Source organism: Capra hircus, chromosome 4 (assembly GCF_001704415.2).
Source record: "Capra hircus breed San Clemente chromosome 4, ASM170441v1, whole genome shotgun sequence".
Classification (NCBI taxonomy): Eukaryota; Metazoa; Chordata; class Mammalia; order Artiodactyla; family Bovidae; genus Capra; species Capra hircus.
In genome coordinates this window covers 97,907,481-97,920,485 of record NC_030811.1, presented here as the reverse complement: position 1 = coordinate 97,920,485, position 13,005 = coordinate 97,907,481, and the positions used below count along the sequence as shown (strand labels likewise).

Here is a 13,005-nt window from a genome sequence, read left to right as displayed (position 1 = left end):
CACTCTCCTCTTTCACTTTCATCAAGACGCTTTTTAGTTCCTCTTCACTTTCTGTCATAAGGGTGGTGTCATCTGCATATCTGAGGTTACTGATATTTCTCCCGGCAATCTTGATTCCAGCTTGTGTTTCTTCCAGTCCAGCATTTCTCATGATGTACTCTGCATATAAGTTAAATAAGCAGGGTGACAATATACAGCCTTGACGTACACCTTTTCTTATTTGGAACCAGTCTGTTGTTCCATGTCTAATTCTAACGGTTGCTTCCTGACCTGCATACAGATTTCTCAAGAGGCAAGTCAGGTGGTCTGGTATTCCCATCTCTTTTAGAATTTTCCTTTGGCATAGTCAATAATGCAGAAATAGATGTTTTCCTGGAACTCTCTTGCTTCTTCCATGATCCAACGAATGTTGGCAATTTGATCTCTGGTTCCTCTGCCTTTTCTAAAACCAGCTTGAAGTTCACAGTTCACGTATTGCTGAAGCCTGGCTTGGAGAATTTCGAGCATTACATTACTAGCATGTGAAAAGAGTGCAATTGTGTGGTAGTTTGAGCATTCTTTGGCATTGCCTTTCTTTGGGATTGGAATGAAAACTGACCTTTTCCAGTCCTGTGGCCACTGCTGAGTTTTCCAAATTTGTTGGCATATTGAGTGCAGCACTTTCACAGCATCATCTTTCAGGATCTGGGATAGCTCCACTGGAATTCCATCACCTCCACTAGCTTTGTTCGTAGTGATGCTTTCTAAGGCCCACTTGACTTCATATTCCAGGATGTCTGGCTCTAGGTGAGTGATCACATCATCATGATTATCTGGGTCATGAAGATCTTTTTTGTACAGTTCTTCCATGTATTCTTGCCACCTCTTCTTAATATCTTCTGCTTCTGTTAGGTCCATACCATTTCTGTCCTTTATCGAGCCCATCTTTGCATGAAATGTTCCCTTGGTATCTCTAATTTTCTTGAAGAGATCTCTAGTCTTTCTCATTCTGTTGTTTTCCTTGATTTCTTTGCATTGATCACTGAAGAAGGCTTTCTTATCTCTTCTTGCTATTCTTTGGAACTCTGCATTCAGATGCTTATATCTTTCCTTTCCTCCTTGGCTTTTTGCCTCTCTCCTTTTCACAGCTATTTGTAAGCCGTCCCCAGACAGCCATTTTGCTTTTTTGCATTTCTTTCCATGGGGATGGTCTTGATCCCTGTCTCCTGTACAATGTCACGAACCTCATTCCATAGTTCATCAGGCACTCTATCTATCAGATCTAGGCCCTTAAATCTATTTCTCACTTCCACTGTATAATCATAAGGGATTTGATTTAGGTCATACCTGAATGGTATAGCGGTTTTCCCTACTTTCTTCAATTTAAGTCTGAATTTCATAATAAGGAGTTCATGATCTGAGCCACAGTCAGCTGCTGGTCTTTTTTTGTTGACTGTATAGAGCTTCTCCATCTTTGGCTGCAGAGAATATAATCAATCTGATTTTGGTGTTGACCGTCTGGTGATGTCCATGTGTAGAGTCGTCTCTTGTGTTGTTGGAAGAGGGTGTTTGCTATGACCAGTGTGTTTTCTTGGCAAAAGTATTAGTGTTTGCCCTGCTTTATTCCGCATTCCAAGGCCAAATTTGCCTGTTACTCCAGGTGTTTCTTGACTTCCTACTTTTGCATTCCAGTCCCATATAATGAAAAGGACATCTTTTTTGGGTGTTAGTTCTAAAAGGTCTTGTAGTTCTTCATAAAACCATTCATCTTCAGCTTCTTCAGCATTACTGGTTGGGGCATAGACTTGGATAACTGTGATATTGAATGGTTTGCCTTGGAGATGAAAAGAGATCATTCTGTCATTTTTTAGATTGCATCCAAGTACTGCATTTTGGACTCTCTTGTTGACCATGATGGCTACTCCATTTCTTCTGAGGGATTCCTGCCTGAAGTAGTAGATATAATGGTCATCTGAGCTGCGCAGGTGCAGGAAGGCCTAGAGGAGCTATCCCACGTTGAAGGTCAGGAACGGCGGCGGTAAGGAGATACCCCTCGTCCAAGGTAAGGAGCAGGCTGTGCTTTGCTGGAGCAGCCGTGAAGAGATACCTCACGCCCAAGGTAAGAGAAACCCAAGTAAGATGGTAGGTGTTGCAAGAGGGCATCAGAGGGCAGACACACTGAAATCATACTCACAGAAAACTAGTCAATCTAATCACACTAGGACCATAGCCTTGTCTAACTCAGTGAAACCAAGCCATGCCTGTGGGGCAACCCAAGACGGGAGGGTCATGGTGGAGAGGTCTGACAGAATGTGGTCCACTGGAGAAGGGAATGGAAAGCCACTTCAGTATTCTTGCCTTGAGAACCCCATGAACAGCATGAAAAGGCAAAATGATAGGATACCAAAAGAGGAACTCCCCAGGTCATTAGGTGCCCAATATGCTACTGGAGATCAGTGGAGAAGTAACTCTAGAAAGAATGAAGGGATGGAGCCAAAGCAAAAACAATACCTAGCTGTGGATGTGACTGGTGATAGAAGCAAGATCCGATGCTGTAAAGAGCAATATTTCACAGGAACCTGGAATGTCAGGTCCATGAATCAAGGCAAATTGGAAGTGGTCAAACAAGAGATGGCAAGGGTGAACGTCGACATTCTAGGAATCAGTGAACTAAAATGGACTGGAATGGGTGAATTTAACTCAGATGATTACTTTGTAGTAGGTCTTAAAGACAGATAGTGTCAGTGCTCCAAATTTGTTCTTCAATATTGTTTTGGCTATTCGGGTCTTTTGACTCTCTGGATGAATTTTAGAATCAGTTTGCTGATATTCACAGAATAATTTGCTCGAATTTGGGGATTGCATTAAATCTTTAGCTCAAGTTGAGAAGAACTAACATCACTACCACCGTGAGTTTACCTAACCATGAGCATGAAGTATCTCTCTCAGATAATTTTTTTTCAATTTATGTTCAGTTTATGTTCAGTCTATGTTCATTGGTAGGTGAAGGTACAGAGAAGTGCAAGAGGTTTCACAGTATTTACCCTATATTCAACCAAAGCCACACTTCAATTTTTTCTTTTTCATTTTTGCCTTTTGCTACAGATTTTCTTTAAGCAACAGTTTTTGAGGGCAGAAATATTTAAAATCTACTATATAATAAGTTTTTAAATAATGAGTTTTAATTAATGAGGTTTTTATAAATATATATATGCACATATAGCTATACAAGTGTGTGTGTATATATATATATGTATAACATATACACACATATATTATCACAAATAGCAATCACAGAAAGTCCATATTGAGCCCAAATCCTTCACCTTTTGTGAAAATAATCCTTTTCAGGATTATGAGCTGTTTCAGTCATGAAGCGCCTTTCCCGTATCATGACAATCAATTTTATCTGTAATACTTTATTTATCAATCATGATGAGGAAAAAGTCCAAAGAGATATAGTCTGAATTAGTACCGCTTTTGCTGTTATTAACAGTAAATTAGAAGGCTGGGATAATGAAGAACCTAGCCAGATGATCATATTTTTCTGTGGTCCCTAACTACTTTTGTCTACCAAACTTATTACCTGAAAAGTTGCCACTAAAGATTTAGGTCTCAGCTGACAAGTTGTTTCTTTTAAAAATGAAAAGTGTTAAAGCCAATATTTCTCAATTCACATAAGCTAGTCATTAGGCATCCTTGTTTCATGATCCTGTTCATTTGTCTTTATTACTTATCAAATTTTAACTTTTCCTTTTTCTTTAACCCCTAAAAATCTCTAAATAAAACTAAGCCATTTTTTATTATAACTTGTCTCCAAAATTTTTAGTCCTACAATGTATCTAATTTTGATAGACATATTTGCTCCAAACCTTTTTAAAGTCTATCTTTTCTTGCTATCTTTGCTTTCTTTCTTGACTTTTTCACTTTCTACAAATGTAATGGGGAAATGGCAACCTCAGCAACCGAGAAAACCTAGCTAATGAATGGGCATAGGAAATGGAAAAGTATATTTTTTAACCTTTATTCATGAAAGTAAGTACAATTTTAGTGAACTGTATTTTTAAAGGTTATATGATATTGAGACCTAAAAATAATGTTTTTTTCATGTATTCTGCAACTTTTTTTCTTTCCCTTCAAGTACTTTCTTTTATCTTACAGCTTTCTGTCCATACTATATCCAGTGATATCTACAGTTGTTTCCACCTCTCAGTTCTTTTATGCTGTGTTAAACAATGCATACTCACACTTAACTTTTCATTAGTATTTCAGATAGTGCTAGATTTTCAATGAGTGACAGAAATGACATTTTAGAATACTGGGTAAAGCTATGTGGATTGCTAAAATTCTAACTTTTTCCATGGGCTATCACAACAAATTAATAAACTCAAGCCATTTCATAGAATTATAAAGAGAATTCATTTTCTTACTTCTATTTCTACAGATTCATGTAGCTTCTTGCAGGTGGCTGAGAAAGTTTCAGATGTGCCAAACTCAAAATACCAAAATTTGTTCTTCATTCTGAAAAAGGAAAGGAAGAAGCAGCTTAGGCAATTATTAATAACAGAAGGGATTTTTAAAAATGGGGTAGACCTGTCTTATATTATGAGTGATAGAAAAGGTGTGAGGACATGTACCATCTGTTATGTAAAAAATGCTCACATAATTTTCAAAGTTTAAGTGCTATTGTCAAATTATGTGATTGTCCTGGAGGGGATTATAGGGATGTGTTGATCTGACAGATTCAAGTATATCTTTGCCTTTTCTATAACAGTGGTTGCTCAGATTTTAAAATATGGTTTTAATGCTTATGATTTGTAGCTAGTTCTTAGACAACTTGATTTGAGACCAGCCACTCTGTAATCATTAGAAGAAAGAGAAAAAAAAAAAGTCTAGACTTTTCATGAGATCTTTTTTTTTCTCCTTTTTCAGGAAACTGAACTTAAATATGCTCAATTTTTCTAGATGGCTATGCATTGACTAGAAATTACCATGATTGGAAAGTATATTAAAAATAAAAAATAGTTATCCACAGGACAAAATTTAGAATTTTTTTGATAACTATCAATTATCATTTAAAGATACTGTCCTCTGTTACATGAATGACAGTGGGAAATTATGATACAGCCTGATAGAACTAAAGAAGTAATAACAATATTTTATCACCATGTGGCTGCTGCTGCTGCTAAGTCGCTTCAGTCGTGTCCGACTCTGTGCGACCACATAGACGGCAGCTCCCCTGTCCCTGGGATTCTCCAGGCAAGAACACTGGAGTGGGTTGCCATTTCCTTCTCCAATGCATGATAGTGAAAAGTGAAAGTGAAGTCACTGAGTCGTGTCCAACTCTCAGCGACCCCATGGACTGCAGCCCACCAGGCTCCTCCGTCCATGGGAGTTTCCAGGCAAGAGTACTGGAGTGGAGTTACCAGCATGACAAAGTTGCAAATAAAATATAGTTTTAAATTATTACAGTGTTTAATCTGGAATTAAGATATTCAAAATTTATTTTTTCCCAGAAATCAGTGACCATATCTTTGTTTCTTTGTACAGGTAATTAAATTAATGGTCATTTAAAGTAATTGTATAAAGGATGACTAGATTTTTATATAATCTAGTACTGGATCTAAAAATTAATTTTCACAAAAAGCTGCAGTTTTTAATTATACATAGTCTAACATACTGTCATGCCCTCAGTTAGAAGAAAATACAGGTAAAATGAGATATATGTTTTCACACATGAAAGCAAAACTAAAGAAAATTTTTATGATATTCAAATGTCACTTAACAGCAAATTATTTTTTTCTTTATAAACACTGACATGTGCTTTTCACATTAGAATGTAAAACATTTCGACAATTAAAAAAGACACTTTGCAAGGACCTTACTATTTAATGCAAATACTATTGCCTGTTATAAAAAAACAGGAGTGCTTATTGTTATGCTGTCTTGTACAGAGTTCTCTGATATGAAATTATGAATTATAAAAATAACCTTATCTACCTAGACACATCCAATAATATTTAGTTTCATACAAGGTTTATTTGCTTACAAAACTTTCGCTTGCCCTTCTTGCATTAATCACCATATTAAGGCCGATAATCTGAAAACCAAGGTAAGTTTCAGAGGATTCTAGCACTATGAATTATCATTCTTTTTCTCAAGGTTGTCTTCCTTGGATATGGCCTGATTTCATATGTCTGAGTAGACAGAAATAGATGATAACTAGTTAGAGAAAACAATGACAAACTTTAACAATAAGATCTATGGGTCTAGGCCTACATTTATGTTAAATTAATGAAAACAGTCTACTTTATAGAATAAATGTAGTTTCACAATTTTACACATTGGTTGAAGTTTAGGAAAATTAAAAATATTTTCCTATTAATGCATCATTATCATAAAAAGATATCATTCAATAAATTGATAGGAAGACATTGTTCAGTATCGAGTAGTCTCTAGACAATCTTTGAATAATATTTAGTATATGTTTTATGCTGCTGCTGTTTGGAATTATCTTTCTACATTCAACAAGTTTTCTAATAATACTTTTCTGTTGACCTTTTATCCAGACCTTCCTGGATTCATTTTTTCATCACTCATGCAATCAACTTTCAGTGAGAACATTAACTTTCATATTCTGTGTTTATCTTAAAGATACAACTATGAACATGATTATCTTTGTCTCTAAGGAGCTCAGAATGTTAAAGTTTATGGGCATATAAAATAATTAAAAAGCTAATTCTCTAAATTAAATATGACTGAAATATTGTGAAAAAACAGTTTGGTGAATCTCCTGCTTTTACCTCAAGGGTCCAGAAAGCTTTAGATGAGAAGGTGACATCATAATGGATAAGCAGAAGACAAACAGGATGAAAGTGAGACAAGTTCTGGGGCAGGTTTTTAAGAGTTCAGTGTGACCTGGAGGGGTAGGGACGGGAGGAGGAAGGGAGGGTCAAGAAGAAGGGGATATATATACACTTATGACTGATTCCTGGTGTTTTATGGCAGAAACCCAACACAACACTGTAAAGCAATTATGCTCCAAGTTAAAAAAAAAAAAAAAAGCATGCAGAATGACTTAAAGACATTGCTAAGCATGGGCTAACTAGGGGTATGCCAAGTTAAGGGGTTTAGACTTGATATTACAGATTTACAGGATGCTATAGAAGTCTGTTAGCACTGGAGGGATGTGGCCAGTCTTGTTATATGGATAAAATAACATAAATGAATAACTGAGTGGCAATGGCGAAACTGTTAGTGCTATGGACAGAAATGTGGTAACTGGAATAGCGCAAGCGAAAAATAATTGAAGGCCTAAACCAAGGGGCAAGGAAAATGGAAGAAGAGGCTTAATTTAAGAGACATAAATTAGGGTGCATCAATACGAATTGGTAGTATTAGGTAACACTGATTTCTGCCATACCTGCGTTATCTCTGGAGGTATATGTGGTGATATCAAAGGGAAAGAAAGGGGGACTAAGAGTTTATGAGTTTACATTTTGACAGGTTTGGTGATATTTTCAAACTTCACTGTATTGAAGTTTGAAAATTATATATATGACTTCAAATTGCATGTAAATGATTACTCCCAATTTTTTTTCCCAAAGTTCTTCATAGCTTATCTAGGATGATGAGGAGATTCTATAAGCTAAGCAAGATATACTTACTTTAGCAAACACATCACAAGAAACAGAAATTCTGAGAATTTACATTCAGTCTTTTTTCACCATATTAGTTAGCATTACTGCTCATGTGCAAAAGCTGCTTTAAATTCTCCATTATTACAACCATTTTATGTTTCACTTAGATAAATATATGGAGGCAATAAAAAGCACATAGGATCAGATTCCACATGACAAATTAAAAGCTGTTAAATTTTATTTTTTTCAACCAAACTGGTTTTTAGGTTGTAGAAATGCAAAAAGCACATTTAAGCATGTATGCTATTTATTTTTATGGCTCACATTAGAAAATGATCCAAATAATTCAAACTCAAATTTGTCAGAGGAAACATATAGCTTTGGATTTGAAGAACAAGGTAACAGGACATTTAACCCACTATGAAATGTTCACACCCCCGTCAAATTTATGGTATTCTTAGACAAGTTTCGTGATTACAGGTATGATGACATAAGTCCTCCAAAAAAAAATTAAAAACAGTTATTCATCCTATTATAATTTTAAGCTATTAATACAGTAAATCCTATTTCAATGAATTTAATTGTAAGTCTACAGCCTTCAGTTTAATATTTAAAGTACTCGGCTACCAGATGTTCAGGTAAAAATGAAATTAGCATTGATTTGCAAGGCATTCTTATTTCTTACTACCAGTAATTTTGCTTCTTTTACACATTCTCAGGAAAATGTGAACTATCAGAGATATTGCTCAGAAAAACAATTATTCTTGCCACAGTGAAATTTAGGTAATATTTAGTTCGACAAGTTTTGTTCAAATAGGCATTTTAATTTCTAGCAATATATTTAACCTTAGAACTTGTCTTCCTGGTTTACAACTTTTTTTGAACTTTTGTCTGCTAAGTAATGATAATGTCGCAAACATAAAACAAAACAAGCAAAACATGAACTGCCAGTGCAATTCCCAAAAAAGAATACCGAGGAAGCTAATTAGATATGAAGTTCACTTTAACAGAGATACAACATAAAAAGGGTGAAATTGCCACATTTACCTTACTGTAGCAAACTTGAAAGTCATAAACACAGAAAAAGCTTTAATTCAGTCAAATTACTCTTAAATATCATTTTTTTTCTCTCAGGTGTGCACTTTTTTTTTTTTTCATGTATTTAGTGGTGATGTAGGAGATACTGGAAGGCCATTTCCATACGTGTAAAACTGAAGTCTACTAACAGACAACTGAATGCAATATCAGACATCCTTAGCTAAGGGATTATATCTATACTATCTGAATAACATGCTCATCAGATAAAATAAAATTCTGACCTTTGCTTTTCAAATGAAAGCAAAAACATGAAGCCCTCAGGAGCTTAGTCAAAATGGATTTTAAATGAATATTTTTTTACTCATTAAGCATGTTTCAAAAACCTCATTTATATTAGCTTGCCTTCATTTTTTCCCTGTTATCCTGTTATGTAAGCATTCCAAAGTCATTTCAAAACTTGTTTTAAAATTATTTTCTATGGAGAACAATGCTTCTAACATTTCATTCACTTTATTTTAATAATAAAAATTCAGTCTCACAATTTGATGGAATACTCTAGAAACAGGAATTTTGAATTTGGCTAACAATGTTGGTGATGAGAGATGTTGTACTGTTGACTTATAGCAATAGGAAAAGTGTTGAAAGTGGTACATTTATGTTGTAAAACTCAGTTCAGTTTTGTTTTTCATTGCCAAGAAATGTTACACCAAAAGCAAGTGAAAGAGTTACTCATTTATTCCTAAATGAGGTGAGGTGTTACTCTTAATATGATTATATCTTACAAAAAGAACTACATTTTATTGAAACCCTCAAATCTATGCTTTTTTTTAAATAGGAAGTTATATTCTCTCATAGCAAAAGAATAATGATGATAATACTAGTTCGTAAGGAAGAAACACGACTGTAATGACTACAGTGGAGTCACTTTATATTCATACGGAAGACAGCAAACATTCCTCATATTTGCAAACAACAGGTAAAGATACATTTTTTTAAATGACATATAAAAATGCTTGCATCTAATGTGCATCCTTAAGGCACACTTGTTAAGCCCTCAGGAGACAATGAAACATGCTACAGAAACTGCAGACAGAATCATAAAACATTCTATCTTAGTATCTAAAAAAAAAAAAAAGAGATGGGTAGTCTAAAAATGCAATTTTTAACGTGAATTACTTGTATAAGATCAAAGTTGCTCATATGTAAGATGAAAGCTGCTCTCAAAGATTGAATATTTTAGTATGTTTTAATTCTCTTGAAGAAAGAAAAAGAATTTGTGGTAATATAAGACTATTTTTATATAAGAGGACTTTCTTCCTTAACAGAAAACAATTATTTCTTTCCTAAATGTTCTTTCTCCTGCTTTTTGATTCCATGGTAGCTCAGTTGGTAAAGAATCCACCTGCAATGCCAGAGACCCCAGTTCAATTCCTGGGTGAGGAACAGCTACCCACTCCAGTGTTCTGGCCTGGAGAATTCCATGGACAGAGGAGCCTGGCGGGCTACAGTCCATGAGGACGCAGAGTCAGACACGACTGAACAACCCACACTAGAAAGAATTAGGAGTGTTAGAATGGAAAAGTATAAAAGCAGTACTAATGTCATATTACAGAATCTAAAATTCTAAAATCTAAAATCTAGAAATCTAAAATATATATATATAGTAAGACCTCAAAGAACAAGGATGAATTAATAATTAAATGAAATGTGTTTAAATGGGTGTTCAAGATGTTTAGAACTTAGTATCTTTCAATAGCAACTAGATCTCTATTATTAAAATAAGTATTTCATAATCATAAAATATTCTTAAAGAAAATTGTTAGGGAGATTAAATGAAATCTGTGATAGTAATATTTGTATGGTCATTCAGCATGGCACTGTCACAGGTGAACCCAAAGAGGTTTAAAGTCACTCACCCAACCTAATATGGGACGCAGCAAAATCTAACTCAGAAAATTCTACCTTTTTTCCCATACTGCCTCTTATTAAATATAATAATGAATGCAGCATCACATGAACCCTTTTTCTAAGCCATTAGGGAAATGTTAGAGGTCAGATGGGTGATCATCACTAAATGACTCTTTGGTTCATATTTATATTTTGAAAGTATTTTTAACTCCCTTTCTTGAAATAAGTCAATTAAAGATGACAATGTAATCTCTAGAACAGACCAATGGGACCTGAGAGATGTTCCATTCTGAAAAAGAGACATGTAGAATGTGAAAGCAAGGCTCATTCTTTCTCAGATGGTAAAAAGTCTGCCCGCAGTGTGCGAGACCTGGGTTTGTTTGATCCCTGAGTCAGGAAGATCCCTTGGAGAACGGCATGGCAACTCACTCCATTATTCTTGCCTGGAGAATCCCACAGACAGAGGAGCCTGGTGGGCTACAGTCCATGGGGTTGCAGTCCATTACTGGATTTCCACTCATGTGAGATTTGTAAATAAACTCATTAAATAATATTCTGTTCTTCATATATTCTTCATATATTCTGTTACGTGTAGCCAAAAGCATACTGACAGCACTGTCCATTATAGTTCAAAAGAGAATTTTTACAATATTATTACCAGTGAGATATTTGGAAAACCCCAAAGATATATATATTTGTTATACAATACAATTTTTCTAGATGTGAAATTTTGTGGTAGCTGAATTAAGGGAGTTAAGGTAGTGAATTTCTGTTTAGCGTAATTCCCTGTGCTTATCCTGTGACTAGATATGCAAATATCACTGAAAAGTTATCACCTTAAATTTTAAGGAATGATTTCTGTGTTTATAGACTTGAAATAACCTCAGCGAAAAAGTCACAAACCACCCCTTTTTGAAGTGTTCCTCATTTGCAGCTAATACTGTTATCATAGTTATAGACTAGAAACCAGCTGGTAAGTTCACACTTCCCACTTTCCTCTGTCCCATATAAAAAACTTAGAAATCAAGTCAATGATATTTGAATGAATAAAATACACCATGATATCTGAGATTATGTACAAAAATATTTAAGGGAGAGTATCTCTCACTAATATAAATAGGAACACCTTTACACAGCCTAGCTGAAGTTGACAGTGAAACTGTAATGAAGGTTTATACGCCTCAATATAAAATAAAGGTCTACTTCTTTCCAGTGGATTGTTGAATTCATAAACAGAAAATGTCCCTAATATAAAAATTCCCTTCAGTATGTATAAAAGCAAAACAAGGTGTGTGCGCGCGGTCAGGCTCTTCAGTCATGTCCAACTCTTTGTGACCCAGGCTCCTCTGTCCATGGAGAGGAAAGCCCTACAAATGCAGGAATTAGGAGCTTTCCATGCCTAACTCTGAACGTCAGGGGAAAGGAGAGAAACTTCTGCTCTCTACAGGGGAAAATTCATTTATCCATATTCTGAACACCTACTCTAGACGTGAAACTGTGACAAATGATGGGATTAGATCTGCACACAGGACAGAAGTCTCTGCTCACATTACACTGAACTTCTAGTTAGGAAAAAAAAAGTATATGAAATGATTTAATATCAAATGTGATGAGTTCTAAACAGGAGGTTCATAGGATGCAGTAAGAGTAAACACATTAAAAAGGAAATGCAAATTTCTTTAAGGAAGGAAATTGGCTGGGTTTTTCAGAGTCTAAGACCCATCCCTTTCCTTTGCTCTAATACCATAGTTAATAAGCAATCTGGAGCTATTCTGAAATTCCATGGATTTTGATATCATGAATATGATGTCTTGAATTATGGAACTGTTCATTCTACTCTGGAGAGGAATCACCACTATTTTCCCCCTATTTTAAGTGGCTCAGAGGTTAAAGCATCTACCTGGAATGCAGAAGACCTGGGTTCGATCCCTGAGTCAGGAAGATCCCCCTGGAGAAGGAAATGGCAACCCACTCCAGTACTCTTGCTTGGAGAATCCCATGGTGGGAGGAGCCTGGTAGGCTACAGTCCATTGGGTTGCAAAGAGTAGGACACGACTGAGTGACTTCACTTCACTTCTTCATACATTTTATTATATGGTAACTTCAGCAAGTGATTAACAGCCCGATCACTTCTGGGTGTCATGATACAATGATGTTTTTCCATTTTCTAAAAATGAGGATGAAACTGGGCTAGGATCACACAGTCAACATACTGCTCCCTGGGAAGATGTCTATAAGACAGCTTTAAAGGCTGCTAAGCCCCACAAGACAACTAGCTTGATAACAAATCGAGTATGTTGATCTAGATAGAAAAACAATTTCTTGCTATATTCTCTCTCTTTCTACTATTTGCCAGTTGACTTTCTTGGTTTTATTTGTCTCTGTCTCTGTCTTTCTCTTTTCTCTGTTTTATTTGCTTTTACGGAATGTACTAAGCCAA

General features: G+C 35.4%; 1 protein-coding gene across 8 annotated transcripts in view; it reads right to left on the bottom strand.

Annotated features, from left to right (window-relative positions):
* The window catches only part of DGKB (diacylglycerol kinase beta), an 876,578-nt gene that overhangs the window by 221,442 nt on the left and 642,131 nt on the right, over positions 1 to 13,005 (bottom strand). For all 8 annotated transcript variants that reach the window (XM_018047359.1, XM_005678984.3, XM_005678985.3 and 5 more), the window contains one exon: positions 4,410 to 4,500. In XM_018047359.1, coding sequence (XP_017902848.1) covers positions 4,410 to 4,500 — 91 coding nt within the window. The remainder of the gene's footprint in view (positions 1 to 4,409; positions 4,501 to 13,005) is intronic.